Below are 22437 nucleotides of genomic sequence, written 5' to 3'. Positions count from 1 at the left end.
TGCATGTGTGCGCGATGATCAGCTGGCCAGCATGCACTCATGCTGGAAAACAGAAGAAGCTCTTCCAGTTTCCGGCACTGCCGCACACACAAAGGCCAACTGATTCTCATGTGCATATGCATGTCAGAAACACAGAAGAGGAACGGGCAATGCCACAAGTGCCAGGCAACCTGGCTACGTGTGCCACTTCGTGTGCCATAGGTTTGCCATTATAGATATATAGGATCTCTTGCTTGGATTGGACTAGAAGACCTCCAAAGTCCCTTCCAGCTCTATTCTGATTGCCTGATAGAGAGGAGTGGTAAGTAGAGCAAAGAACATTTTGAATTTTTGTGGGCTTCTGCAGCAAACGGCCACAACCTCAGAATGAGAACTCCTGATCAGTGATACCGTCAAAAGAAAACATTGGCTGTGATCGTTCAATTTTCTGATATTCCACAGATTGCAGTGGGAATCGAGGTCTGGCTTTTCCTGCACCGGTAAAAAAACTAAAATATTTTTTTCCTAACTAGCATTTTCCTTCCTTCGCAACCGAAGAATTTGAGTGGCAAACGGAGAGAGGCTCAGATGGTTGAAAGCCATCAAGTTATGTCCGCTTAACAGAAGGCGGGTTTCTGCTCTATTGAAATGTATGAAAATCTTTTAAGCACCCAAGAGATCTGAGCTGCCTGTCATATTAGCAATTTTCCAATTATAGGTTGCTTCTCTCCTTGATTAGTTTCCTTTCTCCCTTTATAGATACAGACTCTCCACTACCGGAACCGGAGGGGAAAATAGACCTCTCTACTTTACCGTTGGAGGAAGCAACTGTTGCTGCAAAAGAGGAAGCTATAGAAGATGCCTCCAGCAACAAGACTGGTATTGTTTGTTACTCTTTTTTTCAGATATATGAAACTCTTGGCAAGCAGGAAGTGAGTGAAACCACAAGCATTCCTTGGATTGGGATAAAGCCAAACTGGGCTGGGTTCACACCTTGCCTTAAGCCATAGCTTACAAGTCACACTGACCGACTTAACGGATCACACTAACACAGGAGTGTCAAAATCAAGGCCCGGGGGCCAGATTCGGCCCGCGGGGTACTTAGATCTGGCCTGCGGGGCCACCCTAGAAATAGGCCCCGCAGAGCCTCTGCTAACGAAAGCAGAGTTTGCGAGGGGCGCGTGCGGCCTTCCCAAGCTCCGTTTTCTCTGGCAGAGAGTTGCAGGAAGCCATCGCAGCCAAAAACGGAGCTCGGGAGCTCGTTTTCGCTGGCAGAGCACTCAGGCCACCACATGTCCCCCCCGACACAAGTGACATCATGCTAGCTACACCCCCCTGCCCCCCCCCAAGGTCAAACACAATCCTGATGTTGTGTTTCAATGAAATCGAATTTAGTGCCCTGCGCTAAAGGCAACTGGACTTTCTTGGTTTTTTCCTTGAAAACGTTACACTTCTCGTCCAAGAAGCTTCTTCACTTCTGATTGAATGGTGGTAAGTGGACGGATGTACTGTGTTTCCCCCAAAATATGACATGTCCTGAAAATAGGGCCACGCCACATTTTTGGGTGGGAAAAAATATAAACTCTCCCCCGAAAATAAGCCTCCTGAACACCACCCCCCTCTGGCCAGGTAGAGCGCCTCTCACCAACCAAGCGGTATCCCAAAGGCACCAAGCCGAAGGAAAGGGGGGGCAAAGATCTTGTGTTGCTTGGCGCCTTCGGGATACCACTTGGTTGGTGAGTGGTGCTGTGCCCAGCTGAAGAGGGGGGTTGCCGAGTGGCTGCTCTCTTGCAAGTAGGCTCCCGAAGAGCCGGGCACAGCCTCCGGGTCGAACGGCTATGTTGCACTGTCACAGCAGCATAACAGAGCAGCCATGAAGTGACCACGCTCAAGAGCAGCCACCCAGCAAACCCCCTTTCCAGCCGGGCACTGTGCCATTCATTAACCTAGGGGTATTGCCAAGCCGCGTGAGTGCCTGTTCTCTGCCCCCCCCCCCTTGGCTCGCGCGGCTTGGCGCCTTCGGAATGCCCCTAGGTCAATGAATGGGGCTCTGCACGGCTGGAGAGGGGAGTTATGCGAGCGGCTTTTCCACTCCCCGCTCGTGAGCCTCCCAGCCTCAGGATGCCCTGGCCCAACTCTCCCTGCAGAGTCAGGGCACCTCCGCTGCCACCGCCGCCAAGAAGAAGCTTCTTGGATGAGAAGTGAAATGTTTTGAAAGAAAAAACCCAAGAAGGTCCATTTACTTTTTGGAAAAAGCACATTTGGGACATCCTCTTAAATAATTTCTCCCCTCCAAGGGTCAAATGCTATCTGTTTGCCTGAACCAGTAGTAAAAAAAAAGGCTACCGGTTCGGGCGAACCAGTAGTTCCGACGATCATCTGTGCGACAATCAGCTGTGCCGTGCTGATATATATTGGCTAGAAAGCAGGAAATCCTTCTTTCTAGCGAATGTAAATATGTGACACAGCTGCTCCCTCCTCCTCGCTATTCTATTTACCTTTGCAGACTCAGAAAAGGCTTTTTAGCCCTCCTTTTTCAGTGCCGCGCGGTAGCACCTGCAGTCCGCCTGCACACATCCATGTGTGAAGCAAACCGGTAGCGAACTAACTGGTAGCAGACTTCAGAGCATTTCACCCCTGTCCCCCTCCCCTAAAGTTGTAGTCTTTCAAGGCCCCAAGGAAATCTGTAATAATAAGTAATAATACTCATGAACCAATGGCTGCATTGGTCTGATATGAGCTTTCTGGGAGGTTTTTTTATTTTATTTTTAAGTTTTCCACTCATGCAAAGGAGCATTTGCGGCTCAATGCTTAGGACTCCTCTTCTTTGGCAGGTGGCGCATCTTCATGTCAGGATTTGTCAAGCAGTCTCGTATGCCAAAAGAACCAGGATAAGTGAGTATCTGGTTTCAGAAATACTGTATAATCGAGTTATTGGGGGGGGGGGGAATCAAGATGGTTATTACAACAATGTGCCTCTCTTTTATCTGGAATATTTGTAGGAAATATAAGTAATCCATGATTTATGACCACAATTGAGTCAGGGGTGGGATTGAAAAATGTTAGCAACCGGTTAATCTGCCCGGTTGCTGGGTGGGTGTTCCATGGTGGGCCTGGCCTACTCGCCTTCCTGGACCATGGCAAGAGGGGGGGGGAGTTTTTGCCATTCCCAGGCTCCGGAGCCTTTCCTCGAACCTCCTGGAGGCTAAAACCAACCTCCTCCGGGCTCTGGAGGTTCCCCGGAGGCCAGAAACAGACTCGTTTTCGGACTTTTGGTGCTTTTGGTAGGCCCGTTTTTCACCCTCCCCAGGCTCCGGAGGCTTTCTTCGAGGCTTCGGGAAGGCAAAAAGGGCCTGCACTGAGCTATGGAGGCCCTCCGGAGGCCGGATACGGGCTCGTTTCTGGACTTCTGGGAAGCCCATTTTTTGCCCTCTCAGAGCCTCTGAGCAGGCTCTGTGCTTACCTGGCATGATAAACGGGCCGCATGGAGACTCCTGGGAAGGTGGGCAGGGTGGGTGGGGCCAGCCAGTCCTTGCAACTACCACTTCAGTGAACCAGATATAAAGTTAACATCCGGTTCGCTCGAACTGGTGCAAGCTGGCTGAATCCCACCCCCAAATTGAGCCCAATGTTTATGTTGCTAAGTGAGTTAACAGAGTTTGTCCCATTTTATGCCTTTTCTTGCCACAACTGTTAAGCGAATCACTGCAGTTGTTAAGTTAGCGTAACCGTCAGGTGACGGGGAAACCAGGCGATTCAGGCAGTTCAAATGAGTATAAAGATTTATTGCAAGTTCAAGCTCTAGCTCTCTACAAGAATCTCACCTACTAACTGTCAAGGGACAATCATGGGAGTTAAGGTAGATTAGACTTAGAATTTTTGTGGGCACTCAAGGACTCATGACTGAGGATTTGAGACCAGAGAGCCACGTGACCGGGTGAACTCCTGTCCTCGTCCCAGCTCTTGCCAACCTAGCAGTTCAAAAGCATGCATATGCGAGTAGATAAATAAGTACCATTGCAGTGGGAATGTAACAGTGCTCCATGATGTCATGCTGGCCACATGTCCATGGAAATGTCTTTGGACAGCGCTGGCTCAGTGGCCTTGAAATGGAGACGAGCATCATCCTCTAGAGTCAGCAATTAGGGAATAAAATCTGCAAGGACTTCTTTTTTAAATTTTACTCTAAAACTCCACATTCTGTGCTTTAGTTGATGTGCCATTCTGGGTCAGTTCAACTAAAACACTGGCAGTTTGTCCTCTGCCTGATGGCATTAGGATTGCTCTGCAGATGTTCCCTTAGAGAACACTTTGTCCCATCTTGTGAGGTCTTCAAACCCCTTGAAATGTTGGTGGTGCTGGAACTCCAGACCTTTTGGCCAGAATGGTTGTCAAATTAGGAATTTGGAGAATTGCAGTTTATCTGCGAAGGCCTTAGGAAAGGATATTTCAGGTCTGTGTCTCTACTAACATTCTCTCTTTTGTTCTCATTTCAGTGCATCTCCCAACGAGAAAGAAGTGGAGGTAAGCATAGGCGTATTCGTTAGTTTTTCTATCTCCTCTTGGTATGTCTTCCTACTTTTTTAGCTGTGTCTCCAGGAGAGGGGGAAGGGACAGCAGGATTTGGGGTGTGAAGAGTCCATGCTTTTAGTTTGAGTATCTGCCAGTATTTCCTAAGAGAAGGATGCAAGTTAGGTAAAGGTAAAGTTTCCCCTCGCACATATGTGCTAGCCGTTCCTGGCTCTAGGGGGCAGTGCTCATCTCCGTTTCAAAGCCGAAGAGCCAGTGCTGTCCAAAGACGTCTCCGTGGTCATGTGCTAGGTTGGTAGAAGCTGGGACAAGTAACCGGAGCTCACTCCGTTACGCGGAGCTAGGGAGTCGAACCGCTGAACTGCCTACCTTTCTGATCGACAAGCTCAGCGTCTTAGCCACTTAGCCACTGCAACCCTAAGTTAGGACCTGGTTAAGTAATTGGAGAGTTAGGGCCTGGTTAGGCAAGTTAGGGCCTGATTAATTGGAGAGAGGATGTTAATTTGAGCTTCCTTGCTCCATCTACCTAAATCCTATGTCCGTGTGATGCTTTCATCATTTTGAGGTAGTTTTGGGCCATTTGGAATTCATGATCTAACCAACAGAAATACCGTATTTTTCAGAGTATAAGACGCACCTTTTTCCCTCAAAAAAGAGGCTGAAAATCTGGGTCTTATACACTGAATGCAGCATTTTTTGCCTCCTGAAACCCTGCCCCCTTCACCAAAATGGCCGTTCATAGTTTTTAGGAGGATTTCAGAGAGCTCCTGGGGACTGGGGAGGGCAGAAATGAGCAAAAAACAGCCATTTTTTGCTCAACTTTGCTCCCCCCCCCCAGCCCCCAGGAGCACTCTATAAGCGTTCTAAAGGTTATCCATGCCCTCTTTTTTTTTTTGACAAAAAACCGGCCTGTTTTTTATTGTTTTTGCCCCCCGCCCCCCGCCCCAGGAGCACTCTATAAGCCTCCTAAAGGGTGTCCATGCCCTTTTTGGGGGGGAGGAAAACGAGGCTGTTTTTGTGAAAAATGGGCCGTTTTGGGGAGGTTTGCAGAGTGCAAAAACTTCTTTTTTTAATTAGCCTCTTCAAAAACCTGATGTGTCTTATACTCCCAAAAATATGGTAGGTTAGGAAACCCTCAGTGCTGAATTAACTAGCAGGATTAGTGTTTAACTGAATGTAAATAAGTGAAACAAATAGTTACTTTGGGCACTAGTGCCATCAATCGCTTATTAAATTAACCACGTGCAAAATGATTTAGAGTTGAACTCTTTGAATTCAAAACTCTGATTCTGAGCAGGAAGCCACTTTTCAGAGCGCAACACAGCCACTATAAGTGTGAAAAGAGCCTCCCCGGCAGTGGGATGTTTGTGGATGTGTGTTGGATGCCTCTGTTTCAAGAGCAGAATAGCATTCAAAAGTCAAAACGTTTGGAGTGGGCTTGAAACAGCCAAGTTTCACACTCCAAACACTGGTTTTGCATTATATGTGGATTATTTCAGGATTGAACTGGTTTGACTTGAAACATTTGGCACCTCCCTCCATTGTCACCCAGATACAGAATAACAGAGTTAGAAGGGACCTTGTAGGCCATCTAGTCCAAACCCCTGCTCAAGCAGGAGACCCAATACCATATCAGACAAGTGGTTGTTTAGTCTCTTCTTCAAAACTTCCAGTGTTGGAGCACCAATCTTTGGAGCTTGGTTGATTGTTCACACACGTTCAGCACAACATTTCTCCTAATTTCTAGGCCCAAGATCATCCAGAGTTCAACTTAACATTCCTTTCTGCTGGAAGCAATAACATATATACCCTGTTTCCCCAAAAATAAGACAGGGTCTTATTTTCTTTTGACCCCCGAAATAAGCACTTGGCCTTATTTTGGGGGAGTTCTTATTATTTTTGAGGTGCAGAAGGTGGCGAGTGTGGTCATCTCATGGCTGCTGCTGTGTTGCAACATTTTCAGCGGACGGCTTATTTTTATGCATCCACTCAAAAGCCCAATTGGGCTTATTATCCAGGGAGGTCTTATTTTCAGGGAAACAGGGTATGTATATTTACATACCCTGTTTTATGTTTTTTGTAACTTTGTTTGTTTTTCCCTCCCTTTGAGTTGTGAGCCGCCCTGAGTCCCCTTAGGGAAAAGGGCGGCATACAAATAAATTAAAATGAAATGAAAATGAAATGAAATACATATACATATACATATATATGCCCGCGTACACACACACACATACACACACACACAAACACACAGTGTTTCTTTTGACTCCCAAAGCGCTTGGCCTTATCTTCGGGGAGGTCTTATCATTTTTAAGGTGCAGGAGGCCCCTTAACCTCGGCCTGCAGCCCGTGGATCCAGAGAGGACTGGAGGTTCTGTCTCTATTTCTGGCACACTCTTGCCAGCCCTAGCGTCTCTGGGCCTGCCCCTCTTTTAGAGGCCACCACTAAGAGAAGGGGCACAGTAGCTAGGGTTTGCAGGAGTGGCTTCCGTGAGGCTGTTTCACGTGGAGGGCATGTTCTCCTTCCCCCCCCCCCCAGCAAATGGCGGGAACCAGCTGCACATGCGTTTAAATATTTTTGGGGAAGGACTTATTTTAGTGCATGCTCTCCGAAGCCCGATTGGGCTTATTATCCAGGGAGGTCTTATTTTCGGGGAAACAGAATATATATATTTCTGAGGCTGTATATATATATTGCCCAGAGAGAGATTAACCAGCTGGTAATCTGCTTAGTAAGGATGTTTGTTCCTCTTCTATTTTCCAGGCAGAATTTCTGCGGCTGTCTCTTGGATTCAAATGTGACCTCTTCACTTTAGAGAAGAGAGTTAGACTTGAAGAACGATCTCGGGATCTCGCAGAAGGGTGCCTGAGGAAAGAAATTGCTGGCGCCTTGAAACTACTTGATGTAAGGAGGAGGAAGATGGGTTCTGTTATACACATCTATTGCTTCAGAGGGTGAAGGCAGACCTTCTAGATCAAATGTTTCTCACCTGTGGCCATTCTTAAAGCGAGAGAGTAAAAGACAGCAGCAAATGTGCTATATCTACTCTATTTCCCCGAATATAAGATCTAATCTTATATTCCCCCTCAGCCCCCAGGAGCACTCTATAAGCCTCCTAAAGGCTATGCATGGAAAAAACGGGCCATTTTTGGAAGGTCTGCAGAGTACAAAACCATTTTTTTAAACTTGCCTCTTCAAAATCTTGGTGCATCTTATACTCCGGTGCATCTTAAACTCCGAAAAATACGGCATTATCTCTTCTTTGAGTTCCTGAGAAGAGGTAGGGTAGATATTTATTAAATAATAGCAAATTATATATTGTTTTCCAGACATGCAAATCTCTAGCCACAGACAAAGATATTTCTCTGCACTGGATATGGGTGGGCTTATAAATACAAATGGCAATTATACTGTTGAAAACAGAGGGCTCAAAAGTCAACTTTGGAGCTAAATGTTTGGCAGAAGGCTGTCCCGTTCGTTGTTGCTTCGTTTGTGTAGAGTACAATGCTTGCCTTCTGCTTGCGTGCATATCCTGGATGTTCTTTGTTCAGTCGTTAGCCTCTCTAAGTGAAGATAACCAGGTGCAGGAGATAGTGAAGAAGCTGCAGAAGAATCTGGACCTGCTGGATCATCATGCCACCAGAATCGCCAGCAAAGCAGAAATGCTGGGAGCTGTTCATCAGGTAGGTTGCCTGATCCAAAATTGTAAAAAAAATCAAAAAATCTTTTCCAAGATGAGTTTGATTCCTGGTGACTTCATGGACCCACCCGCTCTCTTTTTGCAATACCCACGTGTAGGGAAGGCAGGGCTTAACACCAGAGGTGAGCTTCTGCCGGATCACACTGGTTTGGGCAAACCGGTAGTTAAGATTCTGCGCAGTTCACCAAACCGGCAAATCCCATCACTGGCTGGCCACGCTCCCGCTCACTTTTTGGGCTGTTTTCTGTGCCATTTTTTCAGGCCAAAAACAGCCTGGAAAATGACATGAAAAACAGCCAATAACAGCCAAAAAAGTAGTCTGAAAGCAGCCCAAAAAGCAGTCTGAAAATGGCCCCCAAAACAACCCCCAAACAGTCTGAAAATGACCAAAAAAGCGGCCAAAAAACAGGGCAAATATGGGTGGGGGCGGGGCCAGCCAGTGGTGGGATTAGCCCCCAACCGGCTGAATCCTACCTCTTTGAGGCAACTGGCCGGGAGGCAGGGCTGGGTGTGATGAGTGACATCACCCACCCAGTCACATGACTAACTGGCCACGCCTACCCAGCCAGTTGTTAAATTATTCAAGACCCACCTTAACACCCGAGACAATCTACATTCCTGGGATTTCCTTGTCTCCTTCACAATGATAAATCAGACCTCACTTAGCTAGTCAACATCTGGCAGAGTTAGTTAGATGTTGCCACCTGGTTGGGTTTTATGGGTGTGGCGTTCTTTCAAGTAATCATGCAGAAAATAGCAGTAGACTTATATACCGCTTCATAGGCCTTTCAGGCCTCTCTAAGCGGTTTACAGAGAGTCAGCATATTGCCCCCAACAATCTGGGTTCTCATTTTACCCACCTCGGAAGGATGGAAGGCTGAGTCAACCCTGAGCCGGTGAGATTTGAACCGCTGACCTGCTGATCTAGCAGTAGCCTGCAGTGCTGCTTTTTTTTAACCACTGCGCCACCTTGGCTCTTGCGATATATAAATAAAAAATATATATTTGCAGAATTGAATATTCTTTATCGTTGGTTTTGAGTTGGCAGGAGGTTGCCATCTATTTGGAAGGACAGATCAAATGAAAAGTTCTTTGAAAGTAGAGTCTGGAACAGTGTTTCTCAACTTTGGCAATTTTAAGATGGGTGGACTTCAGCTCTCAGAATTCCTCAGTCAGTATGGATGACTGTGGAATCCTGGGATCCACCGATCTTAAAGTTGCCAAACTTGAGAAACACTGTTCGGGAAGAATCCTATCTTAGCAAATTCTGTTTGTAAATGATGGTGGGATTTGGAAAGCTTGTGGAAGTTAGTCAGCCAGAAAGAAATATGAACCAACAAGATAAGGAAGAGATGGAACATAAGGATTTAATATTCTTGAGTTTCTAGTGAAAAAAATAACTTCCTTATTGATTCGAAAGAGCAAGTTGAATCGCTACAAGTTTGAATAAATCTGCAAAGGCATTTGTGATGCAACCTTTGTGGCCGGTGTTACGTCATACAACCTGTAAAAGCAGATATTCCCTTGATTTGTCCTCTGTATTGTGTTGGTGATAGTTTTAATCCTGATTTACTAATACAGTCCAAGCATAATTGTTAGATGTTGCAGAAGTATAGTAGAACTATGGTTCAAGAATTTTAGATACCGGACTTAGACTACTGTGATTGAGAAGTTCTGTAGATGAATAACAGCATCATGTCTTAATAATATTTTAATTGATGTTTTAAATTGTGAAGAAGCTTTTCATCTTACCCAAACGCTCTGCCACCTTAAATGTTCTATGTAGCATTTTGCCTGAAGAATCATTCTGGCCTCTCAAAACCTTATTTTTTCTGAAGTTTGAAAAGGATGAGCTGCTTATTTGTAATATCGGTTCCTCCAAGACAAAATTCAAGACTATGTGTCTCAAGTAGAGAAGCTCTTTTAGCATTGGTCCAGCCCAGTGGTGAAATTCAGCCGATTCTATCTGGTTCGGGTGAACCGGTAGTGGTGGTGGCGGGAGGCTCCACCCACCCACCCGGACGTCATCACGTCCCATTTTCAACGCTCTGCGCATACGCAGAATGTCCGCGCGCTCACATTTGCCAACCGGTAGCGAAGGTAAGTTGATTTCACCCCTGGTCCAACCTTAACTCTTGATTTGCAATATCAATCTGTGGAATTTGCCAATCTTTTCATTGAGTCTCACACCCTGTTCCTTGACCGAACAATAACAGGGCGTCCTTCGTTCTTACTCATCTCTATGGAATAAGAATTCTTTAGCAAATGGTTGGCACTACACTCCTGCTTCATACACACCTTGCCACCGATGGTGGGTTCCGGATTTTGTTGCAACCGGTACGGTGCAATGGGGCCGGGCGTCCACCACATGAATTCGCGCAGCACACACTTGTGCAGCACGGGAATGGATATTTACCACCCGTGACACTTTGTGACGCCTCCGTGACGCTCCAGCTGCTCGACGGAGCGTCGCACAGACACCGTACACTCCATGCTCATGCGCGGAAGCCCCGAACAGCTCAAATGTAGGTAAGGAGCTCAGTTGGTTGGGTGGCCCTCCGAAGCACCGGAACGGTACCTGGTGCTCCCAGCAGGCACCAGTACGCCTGTACTGGGGCGTACCGGTCGTATCCCACCACTGCTTGCCACCATATTCTTTTCCTTAAAAGTTATGTGGCATTCTTCTCCAGCCTAATAAACATTGATGCACCCTCACCACCATCAATGTGGTTACAGAATCCAGTAGACCAGTGTTCCCCAACCTTTGAGGCTTGGCGGCCTGGCTGAGATATGTGTGGGGAAAAAGGAACTGGCCCAACCAAGCGACAGGCCAGCACGCATGTGTGCAAGTGTCTACTGGCCCTCCGCTCACATAAGTTAACCTGCACACATGCACTCTGGCCAGCCACTCACGCAGCCCAATTCCGAATAGGTCACAGCCTGGCAGTGGGCCGAAACCCAGGAGTTGGTGATGCCTGCAACATCATAAATCACAACTAGCTGCCAGGTGTGTTGTAGAGTCCAATACTTGTTCAGTTTGATTGCACTTCTGGATCCTTGAAAATTGCTTCTTTCCACAAGTCGTCCTCGAACTTACAAAAGTTCACTTAGGGACCATTCAAAGTTACAACGGCACTGAAAAAAGTGACTTATGACCATTTTTCACACTCACGACCATTGCACCATCCATCCCCACGGTCACATGATTTACGTTCAGATCCTTGATTCACTGATTCACATTTACGATGGTTGCAGTGTCCCTTGTGATCCACCTTTTATGACCTTCTGATGGGCATAGTCGATGGGGAAGCCAGATTCACTTAACAACAGGGTTACTCATTTAACAACTGCAGTGGTTCACTTAGTTCAACCATCATCAAATGGGACAAACTCACTTAATAGATGTCTCATTTAGCAACATTAATGTTGGGGCCAATTTTGGTCATAACTTGAAGACTACCTGTATTTTTCTATGGCCATCCCTAAATTAGCCAATTCCTCTATGGCCATTCCAAAGTTAACAGATTTAACTTATACAACCTTTTCTGGAATCCGGGTAGAGTTCGAACAATAACCACAGTACTTTGGTACCCAATCTTTGAATTCTTTTGCTCAAAAGAAGATGGGTCACTTGATGTGGTGTCGTGCTTATACAAGCCCACTATTTCCCCCCCCCCCCCAAATGAAACAGTCGACGAAGAGAACACTTTTCTGACCTAGGATTCCCGATAAAACCCCTTTTATTTAGTTTAAAGTGAATTTCTCTCCAGCAAAGTCCCGGCCAACAGTCTTTCATGAGATTTCACAACTACAGACCTTGATCAGGCTTGGAGAGCTGCCAGGCCGATATCTTCTAAATGCCATGCTCTAGCAGCAAATACTTCGCAAGAAGTCAGGAACAGATCTTCCCCCTAATGAATTGAACTGATTGTCTCCTGCAAACTCCCCTCCCCTTTTGCTCCTCTTTTATTCCCTATGGGAGGGGCCATTTGCTGTCCAGCTGTGCCTTTACTCCCGAGTTGGCCCTTGTTCCTCAGCTGTTCCCTTCTCCTGGCAGCTCTGTGCATGTGCACATTGGGAACAGGCTCTAACTGTTCTTCTGCCACACTGGTATCTGATTCCGAAGGCAGCTGATAAATGTCAGACGGCCCTGGCCCCCTCTCTGCTTCCAACACAGAACCCTCGTCAGAGCCTTCCCCAGACTCCAGGACTGGCTCATGTTCCTCTCCAACCTCCTCACTGTCCGAGTCTGCTGCCAGATCTGCTGGCCACTGATGGGCCACAACAAACACCAGTTGCCTTCTGTCCTTCCCTACCTTTTCTTCCGTAGGAAAGCCGGGTCAGTAAGGCAGTAGAAGTGATGATTCAGCACGTGGAGAACTTAAAGCGTACATACGCAAGAGAACACGCAGAATTGGAAGAGCTGAAAGAGCTATTACTCCAGAATGAGAAGTCCTTCAGCTCTTTGGGGGACCGAGGTAACCGCCAAGGCAATGTGGACTGAAACAATGGCGACATCATCTTCCCTGCCTTTCCTCTCCAGGGCAAGTTTGGCAGTCTAAAGCAGAAGCCTCCAAACTTAGCAATTTTAAAACTTGAGGACTTCATCTCCCAGAGTTCCCCAGCTAGCATAGCTTGGCCACATCACCTTGGCAAAGCTGGCTGGGGAACTCTGGGAGTTGAAGTCCTCAAGTCTTAAAGTTGCTGTGTTTGGAGGCTGCTGGTGTAAATAATCAGATGCTGTGTAGAATGACTATGTGTGGAAGTCCATTAATGCTGTGTGTTGTGCATGCCCTAGGCTCAAATCAGGCAATAGCAGTAGCCCTTAGACTTATATACCGCTTCACAGTGCTTTTACAGCCCTCTTTAAAGGGATATCAGAGTCAACCTATTGCCCCCAATAATCTGGGTCCTCATTTTACCCACCTTGGAAGGATGGAAGGCTGAGTCCAACCTTGAGCCTGATGAGATTCGAACTGCCCAGTTGCAGGCAGCTGGCAGGCAGCAGAAGTAGCCTGCAGTACTGCACTCTGACCACTGTGCCACTGCGGCTCGATGGTGCCTCCTTCAGCTATTCCCATTATTACATGATCATGCCGGACTTTTTCTGTGAAACATATAGCCCCATCCATCAACCCAACTAAGTTGATTTTGACCAGGTTATGTTAAGATACAGCCTGTTGTGCCTTAAAATGGCTTCTACTGTACAGTGCAGTGGAGTTGCCATGGTAACAGCATGGTAATTTCCACAAGGGGACTCCCTCTAGTAAGGAATATCCAACATTAGAAATTACATTTCGTCCGGACATTTCCCCCCTATAAATAAATACCCGGGCAACGCCAGGTTATCAGCCAGTTGCAAGCTCCCGCTGCAGGAAGGCCTACTAGGCCCAACATGGGGTACGGGAATGGGCAGCACACACACCCACAGCCCATTTTTGCTTCCAGGGAGTGCAGGAGGCTGAGTGCTGCCTATCATGCCTCCTGCCCACCAGTCATTAGGGCAGAGAATTGGTTGTTAAATTATTTGAATCTCACGCCTGGACCTAGGGCAACCCAAGGAAAGGCAAACAAATGGCCATCCGCTGAGAAATGGAAGAGGTGATCCTACTCTGGACATCTTCTTCAAACCAATTCGCTCCCCCAAACCCAGACTAAGCTACAGAGATGCCCATCCCACAAGTCCCTCGTCTAGTTTTATTGACGTTCCTTGCTTCCCTGATTAATGTATATTCTTCCACTTCTCTTGCACTTTCAGATGACTCTTCAATTAAAAAACTCTCTGGTTCCCTCAAGGTACACATGTTGCAAGCACCTTGCTTTCTGCGCACTCTTCTTGCGCTGTGCACGGCCTTCGCAATCCGATTGTGATGCTTTTGAGCAATTCTTGCCATTTCTCTTTTTTTTTCCCCTCCTCTCTTTTCACAGCCTTGCAAAATGCATAATCCTAGTTCATTGAAGTTTCCAATGATGCCCCTGAAAATTGTTTACAGTTTTCTTGTGTAATGCCTTGAATTTGTACTATTTTGTGGCCAGGTCTTTTCAATTCAGTCTCCTTGGGTTTTTTTTTTCCCTTCCCTTTTTCAATTTGTTCCTCTTCATGCTGAACAGAATTCTGTGTTTGTGGTCCCTCTAGATCGTAGCTCAGGAGATGGGTGATAGTAAGTATTGCAACTGCAATTAATATGTGATCAAAAACTCAGGAACCATGGTTTTCAGGGAATCACAGAGCCAAATTTGCAGCTGGGAGAGTTGGACTTCCGATAGTTTGTTTCCTGCATAATAGCACAGACTTATATACCACTTTATAGTGCTTTACAGCCCTCTCTAAGCAGTTAACAGAGTCAGCCTATTGCCCCCAACAATCTGGGTCCTCATTTTACCCACCTCGGAAGGACGGAAGGCTGAGTCGACCTGGAGCCTGGTGAGCTTTGAACTGCCAAATTGCAGGCAGCTGGCAGTCAGCAGAAGTAGCCTGCAGTACAGCACTCTAACCACTGCCCCACCGAGGCTCTTGCTGAAGTAAACTGACGAATATAAAACGGTACACAAATCGTTCATGCAGACTAAAATGTCTTTATTACATTTCATTCCAGTTTCAAAAAAAAAAGTATTTACAAATTCAGATGGGTATTTTCAAAACACTAGTATTACCCTCATCCCACATTGCTGGTAAATCAAATAAAACAGCTATCTGGATTTCAGACAGGTGTCTTAAATGTTCATCTTGAAAGGTGAAAAAGTTGCATTTCAATGTTTATCATGAGTTACTTAAGCTACTTTGAAATACAGTTTCTTTGCACACCTCCTCATCTGGGAGGATGGGATAATAATTGGAGCATGTATTTGTGCTCCAAATTTGAATTCATATTTCTAGTGAACCTTTAGATGCAATTGAGAATCATGAATGAAGGCAAATATACATGTCCCGGGATAATGTTGCAGGATCCAATCTGGGTTGGTTACCGGGACTGGAGATCCTCCTGAATTTTCAGGCTGCAGCCCATCCTCAGGGAATTTCTCTCTACCAGAATGTGTGTGTTTTTGTGTGTATGTTTTGGACTATTTTGTACGTGGCATTTATATGGTGCCTGGTTGTGTGTGGCTTTTTAGTTGTTGATTTGCCTTTACTCTCTGGAAACAAATACTGTGGCGGGGTAAGACACCCCTAATACCCTTTGGGGGGGGTGTCGATGTGTGTGTGTTCCAGCATAACTCTGGAATGCCTGGGCTGCTGAAACGAAAAGGAATGAATTATAACCTCAGTGTCAAATCAGTACTTTTGACAGTAATAGTGTGTATTAGTGTGATAGTGTTCAGATGCAGCCTGTTGTGCCTTAAAATGGTGTCTACTGTACAGCACAGTGGAGTTGCCATGGTAACAGCTTCACAGTACTCCACAAGGCGGCTCCAACCTAATGCAGAATTAGGATAAATAAATACCCGGGCAACGCCGGATTATCGGCTAGTCAACAACTAAAAAGCCACACAAAACTAGGCACCATATAAATAACACATACAGAATAGCCCAAAGCACAAGCACATTGCTAGAGAGAGATTCCCTGAGAATGGGTTCCAGCACGAGTCCAAAAGCTTGGAAGAGTACATTTCGAGTCCAGATGACCAACCCAGATTGGATGCTGCAATTGAGAATGATCCACTTTCACTGACTTCACTAAGATCAGAAGTAAGTTTGATGATTTTGGGAAAGGAGGAAAAATGGGTAACGTGAGCTATAGGATTTTGAAAAAACTGTGTATTAATTAAGTAGGAAATTCAAGTTGGTGGTAAGATTTTTTTTTAAAAAAATCAAGGAAAGTATCTGTGCGTGGCTTTAGCCTTTTATCTGTGCTATTTATTCATTTACCAACCAATTCCTGACCTCAATCTCTCTCAAAAATCATTCTTAAGTGTGAACAAAATTACAGCTTGAAATACCAATATTTGACCCTGTGAGTCAAATTACAAATACTGTGATAATTGAGTTTCTGCAGCAGTTGGGATCCTCTCATATGTCATATAAACTGGTGGATTCTAAAAAAAAAAACCCACATTGAAATAATGAATATATGGTAGTTTGAACCATATATTTCTTTGGAGACTGTGAAATATTTGCAATGTTGTTTTATCCGCATTTGATCATTCGGTTGCTTGTCGATAGAAAAATGCAGATCACATTTCATTTAAATAGTTGCTGCTGAGGAACTGGCTGGAAAATGTAATTCTTTACCTAGCTAAAGTCTGTGGACCTTCTATGCTTTTAGTGCTCCCATTAACTATTGTAATACGTTGCTTTTCTTAGATCCCATAATTTACAACCCCAACCCCTGGGCTGCGAACCGGTACCAATCCGTGGCCTGTTAGGATCTGGGCTGCACAAGCAAACTTTATCAGCGCATGCGAAGATCTATTGTGTTTCCCCGAAAATAAGACAGGGTTATATTTTCTTTTGCCCCCCCCCAAAAAAATAAGTGCTTGGCCTTATTTTCAGGGAGGTCTTATTATTTTGAAGTGCAGGAGGCCCCTTAACCTCGGCCCGCGACCTGTGGATCAGCTGATCCAGAGAGGGGCAGGAGTTCTCTCTCTATTTCTGGCGCACTCTTGCCAGCCCTAATGTTGCTGAGCCTGCCTCTCTTTTTGCAGCCGCCAGTAAGGGAAGGGGCGCAGGAGCTAGGGTTTGCAGGAGCGCCCTCCACAAGGTCATTCCGCGTGGATGGCAGGTGCATGTGGGGTGGGTGGGGCATGTTTCCCCCTTCTCTCGCAGGAACTGGCGGGGGCCTGCTGCGCATGCATTTAAATATTTTAGGGGAGGGCTTATTTAGCGCATGCGCTCAAAAGCCCATTTGGGCTTATTATCCAGGGTGGTCTTATTTGGGGGGAAACAGGGTAGGGAGAATGCAAAACCACAACATATCACCACCCTGGTCCAAAAATCATTTTCCACGGAATCGGTTCCTGGTGCCCCAAAGGTTTGGGGTTCCACCACAAAACCGCGGTAGACTAAAGCGCGCTCGACGAAAGCGCGTACGTGACGTCATCACAGCGCGACGAAAACAGCACGCTGTGAGCGGTAAACTTAAAATTAACGCGTAAATTTAAACCTAACCCCCCCAAACCTAACCCTAAACCTAAACCTAACCCTAACCTTTAACCTAACCCTAAACCTAACCCTAAACCTAACCCTATACCTAACCCTTAACCTAACGCTAAACCTAACCCTAACCCTTAACCTAACCCTAACCCTTAACCTAACCCTAACCCTAAACCTAACCCTTACCTTTATGTGAATCAGCTTGCTTTAAAAGCGCTTTTTAAAGCGCCCTTTTTTCTCCTCGGTCGTATTTGTCGCGCTGCTGATGACGTCACGTACACGCTTTAATTGACCACGGTTTTGATGGGTCACGAGGTTTGGGACCCCTGCTTTACATGGCCCAGATGAGTGAAGTTCCTGTGCAGAGAAGAGCCACTGCGTGTCCTTCTATCTCTCTTTATTTGTAGTTGGTAACAATAAGAGAGGCTGGATGTAGAAAGGGGAGTTGGGCCCAAGGATTTTGTAGAGTTTTGACGACATGTTCTGTTCAGTGACGAGTACCCATTTGCGAAATCAGCGATGGAACTCCATGCAACCTCTTAAATCGGCTTAGAACCATGTTTTTCAACCTTGACAATTTTAGGGGACTGCAGCTCCCAGAATCACAGAATAACACGTGACCTTGGAGGTCTTCTAGTCCAACCCTCTACTCGGGCAGGAAAACCTATACCATGATTTCAGAGAATTGGCTGTCCAATCTCTTCTTTAAAACCTCCAGTGTTGGAGCATTCACAACTTCTGGAGGCAAGTTGTTCCACTGATTAATTGTTCTCACTTGTCAAGAAATGTCTTAGTTCTCACTTGGGTCTGTCCTTGATTAGTTTCCACAAGTGGTGGGTTGCCAATTTTTTTTTTACTGCCGGTTCAGGCGTGTTCCTGCGCATGCACAGAAGCGTCTGGGTGTGTGGGCAGAGCCTCCTGCCGCTGCTACTACCGGTTCAGCCAATCCGGGCCGAACCGGGAGCAACCCACCTCTGGTTTCCACCCATTGCTTCTTGTCGTGCCTTCGGGTGCTTCGGAGCATGGGTTGACCCCCCCTCTTCTTTTTGGCAGCCCCTGAGATATTGGAACACTGCTATCCCCCCTAGGTTGAAAAACACTGGTTTAGAAATTCTGCTTCGTTCACCCAAGCCTCACCTTTGCCTAGATTCAGAACCGCAGGCACCTTGCAGGATGTACCCTACCTAACTGATCAAATAGTGTTTCTTGTTTTGTGTAGCCTTCATCACTACGCAGAGTTAGCACTGCACCCATGCCTAGGAACAGTAATGGAAATGCAATCACTTTTTTGCAACTGGTATGTAGGCGTTTTCCAGTAGTAACCCCCGTTCCTTCACTTTAAAAGTAGTAGCTGCACTTACATGGTGACCTCTCCTCCTTTCCCTGTTCCTACAAAGGCGCAGATGAACGAAGCGGATGGAAACAACCGGCATGAAAAATTCAACAGGCGCTCGAGTTGGTACGTAGGGCATTGTGCATTTGGGTCTGCGTGCACCCCTAAGAGAGCTACGTTATGACCTAGGCTCACTTGCCAAAAGCAGGGGGAGTGCAGGGGGGTCGTGCACAGGCATGCCACACCCATAATGTTATGCGCGTGACCCACATGCGCACATGCGAGTGCGACCAACACCTCCCCCCCTGCTTTGGGGATGCTTTTTTCGCCCTCTCCAGGTTCCAGACACTTTCTAGGACCCTGGGGAAGGCGAAAACAGCCTCCCCCACCCCCCCGGAGCCCCTCCGGAGGCTTCAGGGACTTCCCCGAAGCCTCCAGAGCATGAAAAACCGGCCCTACAGACAAACTGGAAGTTTGGGAATGGACCAACTCGTAGAGCCGTTTCTTGCTCTCTGGAATCTTCAGGGAAGCCTCTCGAAGGCTCCAGAGGGCGAAAAACGGCCTCAAAAGAAGGCCAAAGTCAACTGACAGGGCAACGCCTTGCGTGCCCTAACAAATGGCTCCATGTGCCATAGGTTCTCCATCACGGACCTAGGCTTAATAGAATCACGAAACAGACTCCTTGTCCCGCAAAAACCCCTTTTTATTTGGTTAATGTGAATTCCTAGCATTCACATCCAGAAAAAGTCCCGGCAAACAGTCTTTCAAGGTGCAATTGCAACAACAGACCTTATCAGTCCTTGGATAGTTGCCAGGCCAAGAACTTTTCTAGTTGTCACACTGTACAATGAAACACCTGGCAGAGAGTCTCTGTGAGGCGCAAACTCAGATTAAACAAATCTACACAATAATAAACGAACTAATTGTCCCTCGCAAACACCGCTCCCCATTTGCTCCCGCCTGTTCCCTATGGGAGGGGCCATTCAACATCTGCCTGTGCCTTCACTCTCGAGTTGACCCCTGCTCCCTAATTGTTCCCTTCTCCTGACAGCATCCCAATGTCAGGGTTCTAAGTAACACAGTGGTAAAATCTAATCCCCGCCCGCCCGCCCAAACCGGTTCTGTGGGTATGGTTGTTGTTGGTGGTGGGTGTCATGTGACTGGGTGGGCGTGGCCAACTTTTTGTCACTTTCAGCTATTTTTTTAGCCTTTTAAAGCATTTTTTCCCTGCCCGTTTGCCCAAGAAAAAATGCTTTAAAAAACTTTTAAAAAATAGCTGTGAGCCGCGCGATCATCGGAAGCTTTTTTTTTTAGCTTTTTAAAAGCTTTTTTTCCCTGCTGGTTCTTCTCCTCCCCTCTCCTTCCCCTCCTCTCCTTACCCTTCCCTCTCCTTCCCTTCCCTCACCTTTCCTCTCCCCCTCATCCTCCTCCACTCCCCTCCCCTCTCTTTCCCTCCCTCCCTCTTTCCCCCTTTACTCTTTTTTCTCTTTCTCCCTCTTCTTTCCTTTCCTTTCCCTTCCTTCCTTCCTTCCTGTACTTTTCTTGGAGAGGGGAATATTTAATGAAAAAAAAGCAGCCAAAATTTCTTTTTAAAGAAAGCCTGTTTGATTCACCTTTTCTTTAGGAGTGTCAGAGGAACCAAACAAGGAGAAAAACGGCCCTCTTTACAACGCCTCATCAGCTCAACGTCCTGGACAGAGTCGGAGGAAGAACAACTTGAATTAGAGTGAGTCTCGTTTTTCCTCCTGGCACCCTAAAGACGGGAGTTTCTCCCTTAGAAGCCACTCATTTCTCTAAGCACAGAAAGAGGATTTGTTCTAGGTGGTTAAAGAACAAGGCAGGTGAATCGTGACTCTGCTGGAGACGCTATCAACATGGCAATCTAGAACCGTGATGGCGAACCTATGGCACGCATGCCAGAGCCCTCCCTCTAGGTGGGCATGCGTGCCGGCCAGCTGGTCTTCATAGGCATCGGAAAACGCCCCCCAAAATGGCCCAAAACAGCCATTTTCCAGCTGTTTTTCGGGCCGTTTTGAGGCTATTTGGGGGCCATTTTTCAGTCTGTTTTTAAGCCGGTTTTCAGGTCAAAAACAGCCCCAAAACCGGCCTGAAAATCTGAAAAACAGCCCAAAAACCAGGCTGCTTTTTGGGCCATTTACCAGTCCATTTTCAGGCTGTTTTTCGCACTGTTTTCAGGCCATTTTGAGTCTGTTTTTTTGGACCATTTTTCAGGCTGGTTTCAGGTCAAAAACTGGCTGAAAAATAGCCCCAAAACAGCCATAAAACACCAAAAAAAGCCAGCCCCAAAACAGGCATATGGATGCTGGCCAGCTGGTCTTTGGGTTTCCGGGCACTCCAGTGCACGTGCATGCACATACATGCACATTCAAGTTTGGGCATTCAATGCCAAAAAGGTTCGCCATCTAGAGCAATATTTCTCAACTGAGGCAACTTTAAGATGTGTGGACTTCAATTCCCAGAATTCCCCAGTTAGCATCCTGGCTGGGGAATTCTGGAAGTTGTAGTCCACACATCTTGAAAGCATGATGGCTGGGGAATTATGGAAGCCAATGTCCCTATATCTTAACATTACAAAGGTTGAGAAGCGATGATCTAGAACCATCCTGGATGAGCAGGGCCTTTTTAATCCAGAATCTCAATCACCCCTTACAGGGCTTCTCTTCAGGAACCGGCAGCTCCGGAGATCCAGGGAGGTAAAGCACGAAAGTTGAGCGAAAAGGAAGCCAACACGACAAAATGGAGCCTACGCTCACTGTAAGTCTAGAAGGAAAGGAACAAGACAAATGCTTTGTGGGAATCATCTTCTCTTACCGACCCCATAATCCTTTGCAGGGTGGAGTCTGGGCAACTGAATGGAGCTGAATGTTTACTGGCGAGATGCCCTTCCTGTTGCCAATGGAGAGTTTTGTTCAGCAGATACTGCAAAATCTCCATTCCCTCTCCACTCCCGGGGGAAGGATACTGCAAAATCTCCATTCCTTCCCTGCTCCCGGGGGAAGGATTGTGCAAAATCTCCATTCCCTCCCTGCTCCCGGGGGAAGGATTGTGCAAAATCTCCATTCCCTCCTTGCTCCCGGGCGAAGGATTCTGCAAAATCTCCATTCCCTCCCCATTCCTGGGGAAAGGATACTGCAAAATCTCCATTCCCTCCCCACTCCTGGGGAAAGGATACTGCAAAATCTCCATTCCCTCCCCACTCCAGGGGAAGGATACTGCAAAATCTCCATTCCTTCCCCGCTCCCGGGGAAAGGATTGTGCAAAATCTCCATTCCCTCCCCACTCCTGGGGGAAGGATACTGCAAAATCTCCATTCCCTCCCTGCTCCCGGGGGAAGGATACTGCAAAATTTCCATTCCCTCCCCGCTCCCGGGGAAGGATACTGCAAAATCTCCATTCCCTCCCCACTCCAGGGAAAGGATACTGCTAAATCCCCATTCCCTCCCCATTCCTGGGGAAAGGATACTGCAAAATCTCCATTCCCTCCCCACTCCAGGGGAAGGATACTGCAAAATCTCCATTCCCTCCCTGCTCCCGGGGGAAGGATTGTGCAAAATCTCCATTCCCTCCCTGCTCCCGGGGGGAAGGATACTGCAAAATCTCCATTCCCTCCCCACTCCAGGGAAAGGATACTGCTAAATCCCCATTCCTTCTCCATTCCTGGGGAAAGATACTGCAAAATCTCCATTCCCTCCCCACTCCAGGGGAAGGATACTGCAAAATCTCCATTCCCTCCCTGCTCCCGGGGGAAGGATTGTGCAAAATCTCCATTCCCTCCCTGCTCC

At 46.8% G+C, this 22437-nt stretch overlaps 1 protein-coding gene across 1 annotated transcript in view; it reads left to right on the top strand.

The window, feature by feature from the left end:
- Positions 1-22437, top strand: part of IRAG2 (inositol 1,4,5-triphosphate receptor associated 2) — a 73842-nt gene that overhangs the window by 50138 nt on the left and 1267 nt on the right. The window contains exons 26-36 of the mRNA XM_087722530.1: positions 739-858; positions 2814-2874; positions 4476-4503; positions 7274-7414; positions 8062-8193; positions 12541-12688; positions 13969-14006; positions 18521-18598; positions 18699-18760; positions 20259-20360; positions 21308-21409. Of these exons, the coding sequence (XP_087578656.1) occupies positions 739-858; positions 2814-2874; positions 4476-4503; positions 7274-7414; positions 8062-8193; positions 12541-12688; positions 13969-14006; positions 18521-18598; positions 18699-18760; positions 20259-20360; positions 21308-21409 (1012 nt within the window). The remainder of the gene's footprint in view (positions 1-738; positions 859-2813; positions 2875-4475; positions 4504-7273; positions 7415-8061; positions 8194-12540; positions 12689-13968; positions 14007-18520; positions 18599-18698; positions 18761-20258; positions 20361-21307; positions 21410-22437) is intronic.

This window comes from Thamnophis sirtalis, unplaced genomic scaffold (assembly GCF_051295495.1).
Source record: "Thamnophis sirtalis isolate CommonGarterSnake01/CBP01778 unplaced genomic scaffold, rThaSir2_p1.2 scaffold_9, whole genome shotgun sequence".
NCBI lineage: Eukaryota > Metazoa > Chordata > Lepidosauria > Squamata > Natricidae > Thamnophis > Thamnophis sirtalis.
This window is presented reverse-complemented; position numbering and strand designations above follow the sequence as displayed.